This window comes from Halichoeres trimaculatus, unplaced genomic scaffold (genome assembly GCF_033239565.1).
Source record: "Halichoeres trimaculatus isolate MK-OKI-2021-1 unplaced genomic scaffold, fHalTri1.1 fHalTri1_scaffold_17, whole genome shotgun sequence".
NCBI lineage: Eukaryota > Metazoa > Chordata > Actinopteri > Labriformes > Labridae > Halichoeres > Halichoeres trimaculatus.
In genome coordinates this window covers 22901243-22922587 of record NW_027437195.1, presented here as the reverse complement: position 1 = coordinate 22922587, position 21345 = coordinate 22901243, and the positions used below count along the sequence as shown (strand labels likewise).

The 21345-nt window shown below is 41.8% G+C and overlaps 1 protein-coding gene across 1 annotated transcript in view; it reads left to right on the top strand.

The window, feature by feature from the left end:
• Positions 1–21345, top strand: part of ppp2r3a (protein phosphatase 2, regulatory subunit B'', alpha) — a 31122-nt gene that overhangs the window by 4353 nt on the left and 5424 nt on the right. Inside the window, exons 2-5 of the mRNA XM_074691971.1 lie at positions 17737–18024; positions 18200–18303; positions 18400–18502; positions 18600–18674. Coding sequence (XP_074548072.1) covers positions 17737–18024; positions 18200–18303; positions 18400–18502; positions 18600–18674 — 570 coding nt within the window. The remainder of the gene's footprint in view (positions 1–17736; positions 18025–18199; positions 18304–18399; positions 18503–18599; positions 18675–21345) is intronic.

Below are 21345 nucleotides of genomic sequence, written 5' to 3'. Positions count from 1 at the left end.
GTATAAAACATGGAAGTAGTCTCGTCGACGTTACCCGTCTGTTTCTGAAACAGAAAATGAAGCACATTGGCTATAGCGGCCATATTGGGAGGACAGCTATAGGGCGCCTGTCGGTCACGTGACCCTCAGCTGTGCCTCTTATAGGGGGAGCTCGCGATCTTAATATCCTCTGAACAGCCGAGTTAGAAAAAAATTCACCCCTCGTACAGTGGGTGCTGATAGTAAAATTAGCGACCCAGACAGGAGACGCTTTTTGAACCAGGCTGTAAATAGGTTAATTTCTGCTTTGAAAATGGCTTTTTTTGGCTTGGTGTGTATGTGACTTCTGGTACTTCCTGAGCCAGCCTCACGCAAACACTCCAAAAACAGCAGATTTTAACACTTCCACTCTGTCTCATATTCTTAGACCGGAGGTTGCCGCTTGGTTCAGAGCAGCTGATGTTCTGTAGGCTGAGCTTGACTTCAGTAATGCTATGCTCAGTTTATGGTTGTACTGAATAAGGAATAGCAATACTCACCTTACATGTTGCCATTAATATGTATTGAGACTGTAAACCATAGCGCAGCATCTAAGTATGCTCTGCATCCATTGTCTTTGTTACCATGGAAGCACCCACATGGGTACTCTGGGACTTACTGACTGACTGACAGTTAAACTGGAGCCCAGAAACAGAGAGTGATTGTCAGCATTAGATTGAGAGCAGACAAAAGCTCCATTGCTGTCATTACATGTTAGACAAAACACCCAGGCGAGAATTTAATCGCTGTGACACAACGGGGTTGATGCCGCTGTAATTGATGGTGCGTGATGAATAGTATTCATTTCCTGAGATGAACGTGCTGATACAGTCTTGCTATCTGGGATTCGATGAAAAGGCTGGTGCTGTGAACCGTGAATCAAAATGGCTCATTGTGTGTGAGGAGTGGCTCTTTGTTGACTTTTCCTGTTTTTTTTAACTTTTGTTTGGAGCTGTAATTGTGTGTATGTGAGTGTGTACATGAGTGTGCGCAGGGGTTTGTGTGTGTGTTGGCTTTTCTTTCTACCCCAGGGGATATTTGGAGGTAATTTAGGGTTGTGCTACAGAGAGAAGGAGATGTTATGGAGAATTATATTTCTTCAAGTGTGTCAGTGTGTCTTGGTGTTCAGACACACACGTTGTGGGGCTACTTCAGTCTGTCTCTGATGTGGGTGTTCAACAGCACACTGTAGATTTAGGTAATTATCTATGACAGACAAATAGACATGAACACCCACATAGAGAATCAAATCAGCACCCTTCGTCCTCTTCTCACTCCTCTTTTTTGCTCTATCATCATCCTTCCATCTCTCCGTAATGCTCCTGCTGTTTGTGTGTGTTTATTTACTGAGCTGTGTAACCTTATGCCCTGCTGATATGTAGGGCGCCTATTTATGAGGTTACCATGGTAGCTGCCACAGTCGGGGCAGAACATCTAGAGCCCAAACACATCATTACCGACACAACTTATTCCTCCTCCGTCCTCTCCTCTCTCCACTCTGTTTTTGTGTTTTGCTCCTCAGCCTCCACATTTTGTGTACTCTTAAACCATAATTGCTCATTTCATTCTCTCTCATAACTTTTCTTCCTGTTGCGTCTTTGTGCTTGTTTGTTTTGCTCCCAGTGTCCTTCTTTCACCTGATCTCAAGGTTCCAGTCCATGTTGACCACCACTTCTCTTCTCTTCCCGCCCTCTGATTGGCTGCCGTGTTATTTTGGGAGCTCTGAATAACAGTTGTTGCTGTGTGGCGGGCAGAGCAATCCGATAAGTGGTGCTGATTGGAGCACAGCAGGAGTGAGGTGGATTGGGCGGGGCGTTTGGGAGGGGGCGCACAAGTTGGCACATGTAGTGTTAACGGTATCGTTGCCCGCCAAGCCCCTCCACCCCTGGCAGACATAGGTGTGAGGGAGACCTAAATCTGTCCGCCCAGGCGTACTATGGCATCCTGCTAACAGACTCACTGTCGCCACAGTGTAAATGGACCTGTGTGTGTGTGTGTGTGTGTTGGTGTGTGTGTGACAGTGCAGTGTTTTTAAAGTGCATCCAGGCTTTCTAACACATCCAAATGTCAACATATTTGTGTGCATTTACAGATGTGTTCACGCTTGGTTAAATCCTGACAGTTCTTTTCACATGAATCCCATTTGGTGCTTGTACATCTGCCAAAGCTTATGAGCATGTGTGTGTGTGAGTGTGTGTGTGTTTGTTGGCCCGAGGGTAAGTTGACCCAGTGCTACTGTGGGTCACAGCTGAGTTTGGGAATAGCTCCCTGACACCCAATCCCATCCCTGGCACTCTGTAAATTATGCTAATATCTCTAACTGCCAACCCCGCCTCCTGCCTCAGCCTCGCATTAAACTGCCAATCAAACCATAAACAAGACAAGCGAGCGACTGAGTGAGTGCCCTTGTACTCTCAGACACGACTACTCACACGCTCCACCTGAGGAGATTTGTAGCAGTGTTTCTCTTGGCACTGCCACGGCTTTGATGGAAGCTCTGCTAAACCCTCTGGGATGACGCCGGCCTTAGGCGGCAGCATCCTCATCCACGTGTGCGTGTGTGTGCGCACGCACGTGTGTTATTGTTGATTCTGTTGCTGACAGACTAATACAGGGCTTTCTGCACCTGTCAGAGCAGACCCATTAATCTCCATGGAGACTGGAGACCAGCTGATATAAATCAGAAGCTCGTCCATAAGAGTCAAACTCAGACTGATGCTGTGAGTAAAGCTGACTCAATCTGTTGTTGGTGCTTCAGGTCAGCAGCCTTCACTGTCTGTTTGTTTCTTCATCTCTCTTTATGAGACGTACAAGAGGAGATATTTGAGAGCACACGTCCCCCTGCCTTTATATGACCTGTATGTTTTTATTTCAGAGAGGTTGTTTCAGTTCAGTTAGCATGATTTACAGACCCACGTCCGCTCCTGGCAGAGCTGACAGTCTGATGGCTTAATTAACCCACTGCTTGGTTGACTGTTGGTGCCAACTGCTCTGGATGTGCTTGAGTAGAGCAGGCCAGCGTGAACGTCTGCTGCAGGTGGTCTGGACCATGTTTGGGATATCCACTGCTGAAAAGGAGGATCTGGAAGCTTTAGCTGAAATAAAATGTGGCTCCATGTAGTTATATTATAGTTGTCCAGTTCTTGTAACAATACCAATGTGATTTTTTTTATGTACCTTGATGTTTTTCAAATGTCCTGCAGTCTTCCTCAGAAGAGTCACATGATGTGACTTTTTCAGGAAGCTAAGCATCTTAACCCTGAAACTTTTAAAGTTTTGTGAGCCCCACCAAAACTATTGACTAATTAAAACTTAAATCTTCACTAATTAATACATTTCAACACTTTCTCACCCAAAAATTGATTGCCAACTGCTTCAATGAATAAGTCTCTTTTGGGTCAGAATTGACCCAAAAGAGACATGTGGATCTGCCAGCAGCGGGTTCCTACATGCTCAGTTCATTTGCATGCAGTTTCCTGCTGCAGCTGGAAAGAGCTGCTGTGCGAGCAAGGAGGACTGTGAGTGTTTTGGAACGACAGAAGAAGAGTAAGATGCATTCTTTCATGTTAGAGTCTCCAGACTCCAAAAAAAGTTGTTATATATGTGGCTTGTTGTTTTTTTTTAAATAGAGTCTCTAGAGCATGTCTAACCCTTTCGAGTTGGACATTTTTCCTTGCTTTCTTAACAATGGTTAGTTAAGTATTACTAAATAATTTGTTACAATGTACTGTATAGTATTTTGCAATGATAAGATTAGGCTAAATTTATACTTCCCAAGTAATTCATTTTGTAAACTTCGAGAAAATGTTACATCTGAGGCAGTGGTGGAGAAGTCACCCCCTTCGTGGCCCAACTATTGAAATACACCCACTAAAGTGACCTCTCGGGGGCCAAAACGTGTGTGAAAGTGCCCTCCTAGTTGGCAAAACACACTTAACTGCCCTCTTTGGTGCCAAAAATGCTACATGTGCCTGTTTTTTTGTCTTTTTTTGCCCCTGCCCTTTAAAAAAGTCTGAGCACGCCCTTACACCAGTAGTTTTTTTTTGTTTTGTTTTGAGTTTTTTTTTCTGATGTTGCACATTATGAAGTGATGCACATGTCTTGATGCCAAGATCTCCAACTGATCTCCTGGCACAAAACTAAATTTGGTGGGAGTATCAGAAAAAAATGCTGATTTTATTGGTGCAGGACATCCCAGTTTGTTAATATGCTTTTTCAATGATATAGCACACTTTTACAATTGTTTTTTTTAATCATCCCTAAGTTTGGTTCACGGACCCTTTGGCATCCTGGGACCCCACTTTGAGAAAAACTGCTCTAGAGGGTTCTGAAAAGTCTCTACAGTCTCATCTCTACAAAGTTGTTAAGTTGGCAGCACTGCTTGTTTACATCCTGGTAGTAAGGCTTTGTTGCATTTTGTCATTAGCCATCCACTGGAGCATTAGTCCTTGTTAGCGGTGGGTTCCTGCATCACAGCTTGGATAAAACTTGATTGATAGATGAGCCCTACAGTGACTGGAATGTTACTAATTTGTAAAGAAATTTTGTTCCTAACTAGTGAGGATGAATAGTTTAGTCCAGGGGTTTCCAAACTTTTCAGCCCACAACTCCCAAAAATGCTGGAGATCTGCGACCCCTGATACTGATAATTGTCATGTTCCTGGCTTGTATGATGAAGAAAACAGACTAAATACTTTCTGCTTTCATGGTTTAAATCAAATAAGCGACTGTAAGACGTTTTTGAGTTTAGAAGGCATTTCACAAACCCCTAAATCATTTTGGCTGGTTTAGTCATCTTGACGAGTACAGCTCTAATTTTGACATATTTGGTAAAAGGTAATGGCAAAGCTTTTGAGTTTTAGACAACAGTTTAACAACAATGATGTCACTCTTGAAGTCAGGGATTGATTTAAAAAAAAAAAAATTTGGCCAATAATCTGTGAATAAATCTTTCGAATGCAGCTCAAGCTTGAACCTAGAAAGAAACACAGCCCAACTGTGAGTCTGTGTTCCAGCTTTTAACTCGTCTTTTTTTTTATTCTGCTGTAGGAAAGCGCTGTAGACCTTGAAGGTAGAACCCTGCTCTCTTTTGGCAAAGGCAGCCTTGAAAACAGAAAAGAAAGAAGAAGAAGACAGGGAGGCAGAGAGAATGAACGTCTGTGTGGGACAGCAGGAGAGGAAAGTTTGTGTGTCTGAGAAGTTCAGCGCGAGAAAGTAGAAGTTCACAGTGAGTTAGAGACAGAGAAGAACAAGTGTGGAAAAAGAAAAGAGTGAGGAGGGGGATGGAGGGAGTGGGGTGGAGTGGGGGGGTCCTGCAGCGTTGTTGACTCTGGGTCGCTAAAGATGACATCATTCCTCGGCTGCTTCCACAGGAAATAAGGTCACAGCAGGAACCGCAGCCAAGCGGGGAAAGACTGTTTCAACCTAGGTGCACAGCACACAGATGAATGCATTCATTTATACACACACATGCGCGCGCACACACACACTCACACACACAATGCTCAACCAGACAGGGCCTGTGTCACTGTGTGTGAGAGGACTTTTCCAATACCATCCAAGGTTAGTGTGGACAATGGAATATACACCACCCTGCTCTTTCATACACACACACACACACACTACACACTTGTAAGCCAGTGACATCATGATTCACCACTCCCAGTGCACCCTGGGATACTATCCAACTGCATTTCCCAGAGCACTGTGCTCTGATGGAGTGTGTAAACCTCGCACATATGCTGATTTACACACACACACTCACACACACGCTTGACTTTTATCATCTGAAAAGTTTGTAGCTCAGTGGGAGGCATCGCTGCGTAACTCTTTGGGCCTCCCTCCAGTCGCCGTGGAAACCAGCACAACATGTTTATAAGCAGCAGGAAGCGAGCGGGACTCCCCTTCCCCAGAATATCGGTTGTGCAATCTGATTGGCTGCTGGGGTTTCCTTCTCAGAAACACAGCACCAGGGGAGATGAGACGGAGAGTGGATGTGTTTAAGGTAATTTTAGATTACTGTGTGTGTGTGTGTGTGTGAGTGTGTGTGTGTTTCCATGTCAAAGACTTTGCCAATGTTCCAGATCTTCATGGCTTGCTATAAACTTGGGCGTCACCCACCCACCCACTCATCTCCCTACAGTCTCCCTATTTGACCCCACCCTACCTCTTGTTTTAAAGTCGCCCAGCTCCACCCAAACTGAGGGGGTTTCTCCTGCAAATGTGTTTGACCCACATTCTTATTGTCATTGTCATTTAGTCTGGATTAAGAAAAGATTTGTAGATTTGCTTGATTAGACTTGTTTACTATCAACATCCACCCAAATATAGGATTTAAACATGAGCTTTTAACTTTGTTTCAAACTTTGCAGATTTACTTACTTCAAATTTCCATCCTGCATACCTCTCACCTCACATCTGTCAGGGTGATTTCATGGATTTCTTCGTCTGGCATGAGATAAAGCTGAAGCCAAGAGGATCAAAGGCTGCAGAAAAGCAGCATCCAGGCTCACCTCTGAGGCTCCAGCGTTTCAGAGTTAAGACGCAGTTAGAAGCAGAGAGATGCTTCCCTCTAGTGTTTCTCAGCCTCTACTGTATATAGGTTACTGTGTCTGATTGACTTTTCATATAGAGAGGCTCCATAGCTCCATCTGCAGGTCGATCTGTAGACTTTTTTTCTGAAGCTGCTTGTAAGTGATTGTTTCAGGGCTCCTATTGCGGGAAAGTGCCTGTATAACGGTGACACAATCATCTGTTATTGTGACATAATGACATGTTGATGGAAAAGGGTTAAGAAAAGATACAGTGAGTAAGTGGGTGAAAGAGCAGCTGTTGTTTTGCTTGAAACATGGAAAGTATTACTCAAGGTACATGACGAAGACAAGTTCTGGAGAATCTTGGGTTTGTGACTCATGCATGATACTTTTATTTTCCTGGATGCTTTGTCATCACTTACTAAACGCTGCAGTAGAAATGCGAAACTCTTATTCCCTGAAAAAGAGAGGAAACAGGAGCTTACTCCTCCTCCTACACCTCCTGTTTGCAGGTTAAAATCACTCCAGGTTTCAGGCTGAGGCCCATCAACACTGCTGAAGCAGCATTAGCTCACTCACTCTAAACCCTAAGATAGCCGTGGTAAGGTACTGCTAAACTTGCCATGTAGGCCGTGTGTATAAATAAATAAGCCAAGCTGGCCGATGTGGGCACGGAGTTTGTTGTCATTTAAGATTACTCGTCGACAAGCTGCTGCGATTTCTCAGGGAGCTCTTTCATTTGGGCTTTTAATGGGGACGTAGCCAGGCAACAGCTGTGCGCAGTAAAGTGATTCATTGATTAACATTTGAATGAATCTTTATTCATAATGAAGCTTTTCCTTCTGTGATCACTGAGGCTGAACTGGCACTGAATATTTTGGTGTATTTAAATGCCTGACGTGGTTATTCTTCAGCATTGTGGGAAGGTGTCATTATTATTAGTCATGAATAGTGTTAAAGTAAGATCACTGGCTTGTATCTTTACTCAGTGTTTCATAATAATTACAATCCATTTTCTGTTTTTAAGCTTTGTTAGGCTGGCAGCTAACCAGAGCATGTGAACAAATTGGAGCAGCAAGAATTTCCAATCACATTTCACATTTGAAACAATACGGTACAGACGCCCAGTACCTGGCAATCGGTACTGGTACCAAAACGGTACCAATTTTCTGTACTTTTTTGTATTTATGTGGAAAAAATATCAATTTGTTTAATAATAAAATACCAGTTTTTTTTTCAATTGAACATATTTGTTTGTCAGTATATAACCTTGTAATACTGTGTTTGTGTCCAGTATGTAAAATTGCCTACTCTTCCACTCCCTCACAGTCACAAGGATGCATTTTGGTACCTCAACATGGTACCTTTTGATTTTGTGTGAATCAGTAACCGGTACTTTTGACAAAATTTGGTTGGTACCTATAAAAGTACCTAATTCGATGCCCATCCCTACTCCCCTGCTCTGATCTTGATTTGGATTCTGGGCCAGGTTTGATGGTGATGTGAGCAGTAACAAAGTGAAACTAGTGTGAGACAGCACTCCACTCTCCCTTTCCATCCTTGGGGAAAAAAGTCAGACTCTGCTCTCTTTTTAAAATTTAAGACTATCAGCTGTTTTTAACACTAGCCCAATCAGCTGGCAGCTCAGATTATTACATCTGCACAACCAATTGGATAACAGACTTTCTAGTTGAGCTTAAAATCTTGTTGCTCGGGCTGTAGATGGCCCAGTTGTCTAGGTCGCACCTCATCGAGTTTGCTCTCAAGCAGGTGGCCTGGGTTCGAATACAACCTGTGGCCTGTTTCTCGCATGTCACTGCCCTCTCTCGCCCCCACTGTCCTCTCCTATCTCTTTAAAGGCATGAAACGCCCAAAAAATAACTTTGAAATAGATAAATAGATATAATCGTTACTCCCCTTCAAAACTCCGTTACAACCCACCTAAACCCTGTCTTCACCTTTTATGCTGTGTCTGATTTTATCAGTGTCATATGTAGGGCTGAACAATTTTGGAAAAATAATCTAATTGTGATTTTTTTTCTGGGACCAATATTGCAATTGTGATTTAGAATGCAATTTTTTTGGGGGGGACATTTATCTTCTGCATGTTCACTATTCACGAGCTAAAAGTCATTCTACAGTATGACCAACGCAACAAAGGATACTGTTAACCTTTAAAAAAGTCTTTCCTAATTTTCTAATTGTAGCCTCTGCAATTTTAAAATTGCATTCTTTTAATTGTTCAGCCCTAGTCAAATGTATCGTCACTGCTCTTAACGAATGTAGGTCTTTGCTGCTGCTCTGCCTGCCTTATCCTTTCATGTGTATACTCAGGAAAAATATCCCACCAGTTAGCCATCATATAAAAGAGAAAAGAGCCAAGCATTTGCTCAGGCCGACCACAAATTAAACTCTGGCACCTCTTTTTGCGCTGTGTCTGATTTTACCAGTGTCATATTTGTTCTCACTGATGTTCACTCTGTTTTGTTCATCTCAGGGTCTTTGCTGTTGCTATGCCTGCCTTGGCTTTTTATATATGCACATAAAAGGGAAAGTGGATGTGCTCTCCCCACCTTAGGTTTTGGCATTCCACGTACGCTTGTGGACTGGCAGAGAGCTCCCAGAGCAGAGTTTTTTGGATGACGGTGGGCCTGACTGAAATAAAATGACAAACTCTTGTAGGAAGTAGACAAGGCAGATCATGTTATTAAATATCCAAACACAAAAAACTATATTTAACATATTCCTTAACAAAATTCTGTTACAATTTGTTTTTAGTATTTCTGTGGTTACAAATCATATAGATGTATCCCCCAAATGTTACAGATTTCTGCTAGCGGTCATTGCTAACAGCAGCATAATGCAGACCTTAAATCCACTTGTGCTTCTGGAGTCTTGCTCTTAAAAAATCAGAATGTCGTCAGAACATTTATTTTTCTTCTGTAGGGTTTTTATCTGAGTTCAGCCTCAGCAGCTGTGTCTGTGACTGCTCCCATGCTTGCCCCTGTCTGATATGAATACAAGGTCGACCACGGCCAACACCGATTCACTTCATGCAACACACATGCAGCTCTTCAACTCGGCTCATTCTGCACGGTTTAGGGAGGAGCGTCTCGAGGAAACTTAGTGTGTGTGTTCATGAGCATGTGTGTGTCCTTGAGAGGAAGCAAGACTGGGAATAAAGAATCAAGCAGCGATGTGAACTGTGTTTCCTGCTGCTGGCACGGTAACCCTGGGAGCATTCCACCCGCCACTCAATCCAGGGAAAGGGTTATTTCCATGGAGATGGCATTTGGCAGGCTTGGTCTAAAATGAGCGTCTGTGTGTGTGTGAGTTGGAGCAGGAGGGGGATGTCTATATCAGGTTCAAGTTTAAAGTTAATTGGTCCAAGTTGGTTTCACAACAAGCATTAAAAATAACATTACATAAGAATAAAACACTAACACGAATAACGAGGAAACAGATGCAGCACGCTAAAGTTTTTTTTAGCTCTAAATGACACAGTAAACTGACAAATTTAGCAATGCAGGGGTTCAAATCTTACACAATAAAGCAAATTTCAAAGTCTGCCCAGTGCCTGCAGCAGAAATAAACATGAAATGAGTTTCTATGTTTACACAGTTAATTTTACACACAGCAGCCAGCCGCTCTGACAGAACAGGTGTGCGTTTAGGAAGTTGTTATGTTCTCACTATTTAACTCCCCTGAAAGCCTGGAAGAAGCAGTTCCTGTTAGCACGATCCACAGAGGGACACATACACCCCAACCCCCACCTCCACACTCACATCCACACACACCCACACACACACACACACATGCCATGCCAGACAAATTACACACATGTATCAGTGCTTGTGTGCTAATTAATCCCTCTAGGAGAGCATGTGAGCAGCCAAGCGTGTATGCAACAGTTGTTGCTGGACAACTGAGTTCCCATCATGCATCTGTTTGATTAGTGCTGCGAAAGCTTGCTGACTCACCTGTTCCTGTAGCAGAGGGGTTGGATTAGGTCTGAGAAAGCACTCGCAGACATAACACTCCAGGACACCTGTTGCTCAGCCCACAACCTCCTCCCTGTCTCCTGATCTTTAACTGCCACCATCCTTTTTCCACTGAGTAGTTCTCTGAGTGGGAAAACTGTGATAAATAATTCAAAGAGAGGGTTTTCTAGTGACCTTGGGGGTACCAGATGCTTAGAAGCAACAGTAGAATAAGCTGTTTGGCATTAGCAGAGTCCCCATGGGCACAACCCACAAACTCGGCTCTGCTGCTCACCCCACAAATCTATGTTCTTTACTGATGTGGCACAGTTTAAAGGGAAGTGAACTTCCAAACGGCCAAAATACACCAGGTGTGTCTCCAGTCTGGCTTGGCTCTGTCACCGCACTGGATCAGATAGGTGTCCCTTCAAGTCAATCAACTCACACTAGATCTGCTCCATTGCGGTCTGGCTGCTTCCCTGCTCCGGCGGGTGGCAGCAGATAAGCAACCATCCTACTTTTGCCAGATACTTGAGTCAACCGGTTTAAAGTTTTATACACCAATGTAAGAGATGAGAGGCTTATCAATGGAGTTGGAAGTGCGGGAACTCCTCGTTCTTGCAACTCCAACTGTTTGGAGGACCTTCAATGTGCCGGACTGAACACGCAGCCGATGTGAGCTCATGGGTCAGAGAGCATGCAGTCAACATGCAACGCAATTGAGTGGAGCCAAACGGAAGACGCATCTGATGTATTCCCAATATAATGGCATAAGATTAATTAATCTATCAAATACAAGTTGCATACTTTTTGTGCTATGTTTGCTTACAGTCAGTGGTGTCAACATGCAGTTGCAAAGTGTGCCAGGACTCTTTGGTGTTGCTTATGTTGGTTTTTTGGGTTCCGACCAATCAGAATCAAAACAAAGCTCCATAAGATAGCTGGGATTTTCAGCCGTTTTGCACTGAGGAGTCTCTGAAATGACCAGCACTCCTCTGCTGACCTCATGTCTCCCTCCCCTCTGTGGGAACAGCTTGTCCCACAGGCTGCCATCATGTCACCTCAGCAGCTACCTCTCTCTAAGTGCTGTGGCCACTTTACAGTCTCTGAAGGAGTCCACTCACAGCCCTTACCTCTCCACAGAGAGGGTGTTTTATTCATTTTTTGCCTCCCCAGCAGAGCTGAGGTGAGTGGCATTTCAACAGACGGAGTGAAGTTTCACTCTGAAGATGCTGAGGCTGGTTTTAGGACTGAGTGGAGACTTTTGGAGAGGGCTGGGTTACAGCGACTGTCAGTCAGACAGGAAAAGAGCACACAGCTGCCTGATGGCATCTGTTCTGGCTCCCATTACGCACACACACTCTCCCTCTCCCTCACACACACACACACTTACATGCAGACACGTATCTCTTTATACAAAGATTTATGATATCACAAGTGCATCTCTGCAGATGATGAGACAGTGCAGAGGAAGTGGTGGGAACTGACTTTCTCAGGGAGAGGAGAGGTGAGAACGTGAACCTGCAAACACAAACTGTTGGTGAGACACAAGGTAACTGTTTTATAACGACTCCCCAGCAGCATGAAGGTGATCAGTGGTTAGAAAGAAGACAATGTGTGTGCATGTGTGTGTTTGTGCGTGTGTTAGTGTGTGAGTGGGTGTGGGATCGGTATGTGACCTTGGCTTTAGCACAGAGTCAAGTTGTTCCAGAGAATTCAGCAGGGCGTACCGGGAGCTGAGAGGAGTTACCCTAAATCTGAAGGTGACTCACTTCTCTTTCTGGAAATGTTTTCACACACATGAACATTTCTGTGTTTCCACTCTCTTTATTATTCATCTCCCACTCCCACTCAATACTGTCAGTGATACAGACGTGCAAAGAAAACACATACTGACAAATGGCTGATGCAGACAGCAGAGGCAGAAACTTAGCCTTAAATCAAAAATAAACAGAAAATATTCAGGAAATGAAAAAACAGACACTTAAAATATTCAAATGTTTGACTGGTTTTGGTTAAACTCACTGCTTTGGTTTGTTCGTCTCTCAGACCCTGACAAGTGTTCCTGAAAAGTTGCACTTGACTGCATTCTTCTATTTAAGGAGTCACGTTACTCCTCTTAGCACTAGAGGGTGCTGTTCTCCACCTGTGCTGTGAAACATGCACAGAGGAAACTGTTTGCAGCCCTGATTGATACCGAGAAACTAAGTTTTCTTTTTCTTATGAAACAACGTACTTCAGATTCCTCTAAACGGCCTCTTGTGTTGGTGCTTTCCCAAAGCTGCTGGTCTTTCCTTTTGACTGACCTTACTGCCCTGTTGCACCATTAATCTGAATACTGTTTTTATTATATAATGACACTATGTTGATGAAAACTTTGATCATTGAATAAAAGCAACAAAGACATTTTCAGCTGTAGTATTAAAGTGAGATTACTACTAGAAAAACCAGAGTTCTTACTTTAATTTCCCAGGATTCTGACTTTAACTAGAACTCTGACTATTATTCTCAGAGTTTGAACATTTAAGTTAGAATTTAGAAATGAAAGTCATCATTTTTAGATCCAAGTAAAAAACAAACTTTAGTCTCATTTTTCTCATGTTAATCTCATGTTTTTGTTAAAAACTTGACTTTTAACTAAGAATTATGTTTTTGTTTTTTTTAGGATTTGCAGAATTCTGACAGAGCTGAATTTCTGTAAAGTGAGAAGTCAGATGAAAAGTCCTTGTTCTGAGATTTAAGTCACAATTTTGTCTCATTCCAACTACTTTTAAATTTGCCAGTTGCATAAATATTAGGGATGCATGATATATCGTTATCAATATCGATATCAGCCAATGTTGGTCATTTTTTAACATATCAGTATCAGTCGATGTGTAAAAGTGGGCCGATATTTACTCATTAGCTGCCGGCCATTTTCAGAGCATCTTGAACGATCTTTCAAGACCCAAATAATATTGTTTTCTATGACTATGTAAACACCAAAACTACCTAAGAAGACTGGACTCTCTTCCTATATGTCTCTCCTCCTGTTTTTAATCCAAAAGACAGACAAAACATACTTTTTTGATCACATTCATCCTTTGACACATTCATCCTTTGATCCTCTCCATGGTCGTCTTTATCATGATCGCGCCGCTCTTTCTCTCTAAACTACATTTTTTATTTCTTTTGACCAATATAGATATCGGTTCTCAGCTTTAACAACAATATTAATATCGGATATCCATATTGCCCAAAATGTTCACATCTGTGCATCCCCTATATATATATATATATATATATATATATATATATATATATATATATATATATATATATATATATACACCTTTAAAAAGTGATCTCATTGGTCCTTGTTCTCGTCTCTCATTCTGACCTCTGATGAAAGACTGTTTTCATACACTGGTCTATTTTCTAAGAATGTCGTCTTCGACTCAGCCTGTCTTCGTTAAACCCAGAGTAATTACTACACATCAACAGATATAACAACAGGTGCTTTGCTCTCTGATTTATAACTTCATCCTAAATTACCGTCATAAAAATATTACAGCTTACTTTGCGTCCTTTCCCCTCATGCTCAGCTTTGATGTCAGCTTCCTATCTGCAGGAGCATTATTTCGAGTCATTTCAGGGTGTAACTTCTCTCTGCCTAACTTTAGTCAAAGCCAGTGCAGAGGAGCACCCAGACCTGCAGAACAACACGCACAGATATGCAACATGGCTGGACCCCCTCCCCATTGCCCCCCACCCTGAGGCTCAGGACAGCCGCTTAGCTGCATGTGTGTGTGTGTGTGTGTGTGTGTGTGTGTGTGTGTGTGTGTTTCCAGAGCCCGGCATGGCTCATGTTTCTGTTCAGTGCAGTTTGTCAGAGCCCAGCTCAGAGCGGTAGGCACCAGTGAGTCTGAAGTGAAAACATACATCCAGAGCCTTCAGGAGGACACTGGAGGGTTTCTACCCTAACGAGGAGCTGCTGTTTGGGGCTGTGATCTGGCTTCAAGCAGCCTGGTACTATGGTTCTGTTTTCTGGCCTGCGTGGTCACTTGGGGGTCTCCAGGAGTGTCTCTATACACTGAAACTCTGCTGGATTACTGCTTTTGGAGCTTGTACTCAGGAGTGGGACCTTTAATCCTGAGTGATACCCAGAAGGCTTTTTCACTTGAGTTGCACACATGCTTCCCTGAGGTGTTCTACAAATTTTTGATTTCTGGATATCTGAGCTGTCAAGTGGACTTTTCTCTCCTCCAGTCCACATTTTCTCTCAGTGATTGTCCGGTTTGTTGGGCAAGCTGGTACGACTCTACCCGCCGTGTCAGTAGCCGTCTCCGGTGAGGGGTTGTGTGTCTCGGCCCCCACCATGATGATCAAGGAGACGTCGTTACGCCGGGACCCTGATCTGAGGGGGGAGCTGGCTTTTCTGGCCAGGGGGTGTGACTTTGTGCTGCCCTCACGCTTCAAGAAGAGACTCAAGTCCTTCCAGCAGCAGCAGGTCAGTCAGGATGGAGAGGGCGCACTTTGGACGTGTGAAGTCACAGAAATGCTTATTATCTCCTTCTCAGTTTTTTTTTTCCTAACTTCTAGAGATGCACATTTTATATCTCCCTCACACACACACACACATGCATCTCATACACAGTGCAATGTGCCGGGAACGACAAACTCTTCTGAAGCAGATACCAGCAGGTTATAAATAGAGCAGGAGGAGCAGGAATAGAGTGATAGAATGAACTCTGTGAGGGGAGAGAAGAGGGAGGGAGTGAGGACCCCTACAGCTGTTCTGCTCAGTACACACAGTATGGAGGCTCTGGAGAGAACACACACCAAACACACCATGCACCAGGGAGCTCTGTTACAACACACTGGGTAGCCTTGTTGAATGCAGGCTGAATGAAAGTCAGATCTGTAGTAAAACGGTTGGAAACATGAAAGAGATGTGCTCTGTTACTGTGTAACGATGAACGGCGCGGCTCCATCTCCTCCTATTTTAAGATGTGAAGCCAAAATACCTCCTGGTTGAGCACTGATACATTACACTGGTGCAGCCAAGGCATGTGCAAAAGTGATCTGGACCGTGGAGCCTCAGGACTGATGTCACCTCTCTTCTACCAAACCAAAACACACATTTAACTTACCAATGAAACGACAGAGTTCTCTTCAGGTTGGTACGGTCTGCAGCAGAACAGATTCTTGATGTAAAACTTGTGTTGTGCTTGTGAATGTTGCATTCTTTCTGGTCTCTTCTCGTCTACTCCACTAAACCGGGAAATACCGCTGCAGGGGCCTCATCAGTCCACAAAGCTGTCAGTTATAATTAAAACAGTCATTCAGTAATTAAAGGAAGCTTCTAAGAAAAATGAACTCTTGAAGATAAATCTGCATGATAAGGACCAACATGTTTTTGTTAATCATAAGTTTGTTTTGTTTTAAGTTATGGCCAAACAAATGAAATGATTTTTTTTTTGTATTCTAAGTTTTTGAAAATGTAAAAATCTGACTGTATTATCAGGTTAATTAACTTTATTACCTAGTTAAATAAAGATGACTGAGAAATCTGATCTAAATTAAGAATTTAGAGGAAATGAAACTCAAAGTTCATGCTTGATCATCAAAAAAAGGACTTTTGTTTTTTAGTATCATTAAAAATGATGATCGCAAATCAGACCATTATCTCAAAATTAACAGAAATCGACAGGTATCTAATTTGTATCTCAAAATTTCTGAGATTCAAGTCAGAATTCTTGTTTAAATTTCAAATATCTTACCTTTTTTCCAATGACTCAGGGAAAAAAATAAAATAAAAATAAATAAAATTATATATATATATATATATATATATATATATATATATATATATATATATATATATATATATATATATATATATATATATATATATATATATATATATATATAAATTATTTTTTGCATTGTTTTTAAAATATTTGGAGTTCTGATTTCTGATTCTGATTCTCAAATTCTAATTCATCTTAGATTTTTTGCAAAAAAAAAAAAAAAAGGAAATCTGAATTTTCTTTCTGAGGTGTAAGAAAAAACATATACAGAATTTATACTTAAATCTTTGACTTCCATTTTTTAAGAAGAAAATATGATTTTTTTTCTCTGCTCGTTTTTAGGACTGTTTTTTTTTCCTCAAATTTTTCAGTTTCTAAATTTTTGAAATTTTGACTTACATTAGAATTGTAGAAGTAATTTATTTTTGGACTTCAGAAATCCTGGAAGTCAAAGAAAAGTCCTTGACTCTGGTCTTACTTCCTAAAGTTGTCATTAAATAGGCCATAGTCCTCTTTTCCACTCACCTGTTACAGTGGAGAAGATGCTATATAACCTTTGCTGTCAGCCAGCAGGGGGAGCTCTTACAGCTCTGGCTTCACTTGTGTCTCAAACAGCCTCTGGATATTTTCGCAGACATTACGCAAGAAGTTAAATTTTCTCCTCTAAGTAATCCTCCAAACTACCCAGACAGGCTTTTTTGATTTGTGGTGTCAAACAGTCATTCAGGTTGTTTCTTTGCACAGAGCTGTAAAGCTGAATTAATCTGTCAGACACTTTGTACAAGAGGATGCAACAAAAACTGCTTTATGTATCCATCAAACCTTCATAAATACAACTGAACTGATGTATTTATCAGCTAAGTTTTCAGAGATTAGGCTGACTAAACCTGAGAGCATCCTAAGCATGTGGCAGCTGAAGCTTTTCTTACCAAACAATTGTTATCCATCTGAAGGCAGAATTCTTGGTAAATGGTCTCACTGACTTAATGACTGATTGTAAAACAAGTTTCTCATTGTGGTTTTATTGTGGTCCTCATTCTTGGTATGTTTATGACTCACTGAAAGTACCCAGCATTCCCCTTAAGGTCTTTTAACCTTTATAAGTCAGGTTGTGTCCTGTCTGCAGCTCTGTGGAAATAACTTGATGTCTTCAGTCATTTTCCTTTAAATAACACAACGTTGGTGCGAGGTGGATGGTTTTGGTCAGGTCATAGTCATGCAGGACTCAGTGTGTTGTCAGTTGTTGATAAAAATCTGAAGCTGGATTGTATCTATAGGATTCTCTTGCAAATTTTAAACCACACGAAGAAGAGTGAAATTAATGACGATCTTATTTTTAAACTCACGATCAACATCAGTAAATGTAATGTGTGTCTTAATTTGTCCTCTAATTCTCTGTTTTCTCTCCTTCAGGTTCAGTCCAAACCAGAGAAGAAACCCGGCACACCTCCACCAGCCCCCGCACTGCCCACAGCCACACCTGCCCCCCCAGTTCCACGCTCCCCCAGCCCTCCCCCGGCTCCAGTGATCGTCACCCCTCCTCCCCCGGCCATCAACATTCCCAGGTTCTACTACCCCTGTGGGCTCCCTTCCATGGGCCTGGGTGCCAACCACGACGCTGCCATCACTGCCGTTGAGGCGGCGTTCACTGAGTTCGAGGAGGAGAAGGCGGACATTTATGAAATGGGCAAGATTGCAAAGGTGAGAATAAACTGACTTCCTGCTGAATTAGATCTGAAAGTTCCCTCCAGGTCTGTGAACACACACAGGGGTGTGTTGTTGAGCATCATCACTTCCTGGAAACAAACACTGTGGTGCAGCACATGGCTAAATTTCAGGGTAAGGTAATAATAGTGTTTCTTGTGTTTCCTTTCAGGCATGCGGGTGTCCACTTTACTGGAAGGCCCCCATGTTCTACTCAGCGGGCGGTGAGAGGACGGGCTTTGTGTCTGTTCACTCCTTCGTTGCAACATGGAGGAAGTGAGGCCCCCCACTGTTTTCAAAAATCACAAAAACATGATGAGAGAACAGATTTTTTATATTAATGGCCTCCTGAAACTCTTCCCTCCCCTGCAGGTTGTTGCACAGTTGCCATGATGATGCATCAAGGTTTATTTACCTGCTGGCCAAGCCGAGCTGTAATTACCTTGAGCAGGAGGACTTTATTCCTCTATTGCAGGTACGTTTATCAGCATCAAACATTTCACTTCCTCTCTGCCTCCCTCATCAAAGACTAACATTTTGGGATGTTTGATGTCTCCTGTTTGTCTGATCAGGACATCGTGGATACTCATCCTGGCCTCACGTTTCTGAAGGATGCTCCAGAGTTTCATTCCCGATACATAACAACGGTAAACAGCATGATGAGTTATTACAGCTTTTTTTCTTTCCAAATTATGTTTTATAGAGTGAATGATAACCATTGTAGTCTGATGCTGTAATAAAACCACAGAGAGTTGGCTGTCATTCCCCAATCATAAAAAAAGATGTGGGAAGCATGTGTGCAACTCAAGTGAAAAGGCCTTCTGGGTATCACTCAGGATTAAAGGTCCCACTCCTGAGTACAAGCTCCAAAAGCATGTAACAGGGTTACATGCTTCTGATATCGTCCAAGCAGCCACACTGGATGAAAGTCAGTGATAAAAATACGACAAATGTTTTCAGCAAACAAACTTTAACCATGCAGAGGAGTTATAAGGAACAACATGATAAAAAAATATTGTAGAGACTATGATCTATGTTTTATAGTATTTAAGTTTAATGAACTGTAATATATCCAATAAGACACATGGAGGTACTATACCATACTACACAGTGTACTAAAAAATATGTGCAATACTGCACTACATGGATCATTCTATGGTATACGATACGATATTAGATATTGTAGGATACGATATTATATGATATAATCCAATAAAAATGCTATACAGTTCAATACAGCACAGGACCAAACCATACATGACTCTACGGTATGATATCATATGATATGATACAGTATTATATGGTACAGTACACTACGATACATCGTAAACTGTAAAAAAAAAAAAATGGCTTGTCTCGAAGTGGGGTCACCACAGAAACTGCTCCCCCTGGTGACCAGCTGCTGTATAGGTGAAAACTCTGTCTCCCCAGTCACTCTAGACAGGCTGTGGTCAAACTTTAATAAATAAATAAACCTCATAGAAATGTTTCTTTTTTCTGAAAGTTTTCTTTTTTAATCATTAGTTAATACACATAAAAACAGGATTTTACCATAGATGATACCTGTTTCAGTTCCTGAAACTGTGAAATGAAGCCAATCCGCGGACGCAGCTACTTTGCTATGACACTGGCTGTGAGTTATTCTTCAAACAGTTACAGGGCGCCAGACAACCATGTGACCTGAGCTGTGTCTCCGATTGGACAATCAAACGGTCCTAATAACTTTTAAACAGTGCCGAGTTGGAAAAAAAAATCACTCTCCGTACAGTGTACCACTAGTGAAATCAATGTTTTAGACTCGAGCTGTTTCTGACCCAGGCTGTAGATATGTTTTTAATGCCGTATACGTCTGTTTTTATGACTGGGTGTGTTCGTGACTTCTGGTCTTTCTGCAGCCAGCCTCAAGCGGATTCTCAATGACTCCAGACTCCAGCTCCTTGATATGTTGTTTTCAACAAGATACTTTAAGTAAATCTGTTGACAAATCCGTCTTAAAGGAGAGAAAATAGGCTTCTGTGTAAAACATGACATAGTCTGAACCGTCACACACGTTTCAGCATGAAATATAAATAAACTGCTGAGATTAACTCCTCCTACTTGTCAGCAGAAAAGCTCCTGTATACATCCAGAAACATTAGGAGCAGACTGTGTGTGTGTTTGGTGTGTGTGTGTGTGTCAGTGAGGATGTATATCAGGACAGCTGCGACACGTGCCTCAGAAATGAAAGATTTGCTGAGTAGAAGTTCAGAGATGCTGAGAAGAGTTCACTGGTTGCTCTGCACTGACGTCACGGAAACACAGATGCCCCCCCGCTGCCGCAGCAGAGGCCTCTCTGACCCTCTACATGCCCATATTGAGACACTTCCTTCAGTGTAGACCAGCTGACCTCTTACTGTACCAGACACTAGAAGCACAGGGAGGTCTCTGTACCAGGAAATGGGTGCTAATCTGCTCTAGTGTTATGTTTCAGGGACAAGCAGCCTGAACTCCCCAGTTTCCTGTGGAAGTCTGTCACTCATTTTATGAATGAGGACAAAAATACCAATGAGAATAGAATGGAATAGAGTAGAATAGAATATATAAACTTTTCTAAAAGCACCACAGGTTCAGATGTCCATCATGGTATGGTGACACGTTAGTTTTTGAGAGGAGGTATTATGAAAGTATTTGTATCGTTGGATCCCAATGGAGTTTCCTTCGTATGATTCACACTTTTATAAAAGCTAATTATCTTGTTATGGCCATCTGGTTCAGTCACTGTCTGAGAGTTTAGCTGTTGGCCTTAAGATTCGGGAATGAGCAAGTGGTTCAAAAATTTCTTTATGTTGTGGGACTCTTTCCTGGAGCATTAGTGACTACTGTTTTTCGTCAATTTAATTATTTATTACTTTTTAAAATTTATTTAGAGGAAGGTCGGAAAAAATGCTATTCTATTTTTTATGTTAGAAGTCTGGGAAAAAATTATTTCGACTTCTTTTTCTTCTGAATTCTTTTGACAAAAAAAAATATTACCTTCAACTAAAATTTGAGAAAAAATCAATCAATCAATCTGAGATTTAAATCACAATTTCTGGGGGGAAAAAGTCATAACTTTGGTATTAAACATTTAAAAAAAGGACTATTAAATCTCAAACAGTTTAAGAAACATCACAATTTTAACCATCGTCTGAGAAAATTTTCAAAATCTTGAGATTTAAGGAAGATTTCTGAGGGGAAAAAAAACAAATTTGAGTTTTATCAGAATTTTGGCGGTGTGAAATGAAAAAAAAAAGAAAAAAAATGTTCAGACTTGTAATATTCAGATTAGAATTATTTATT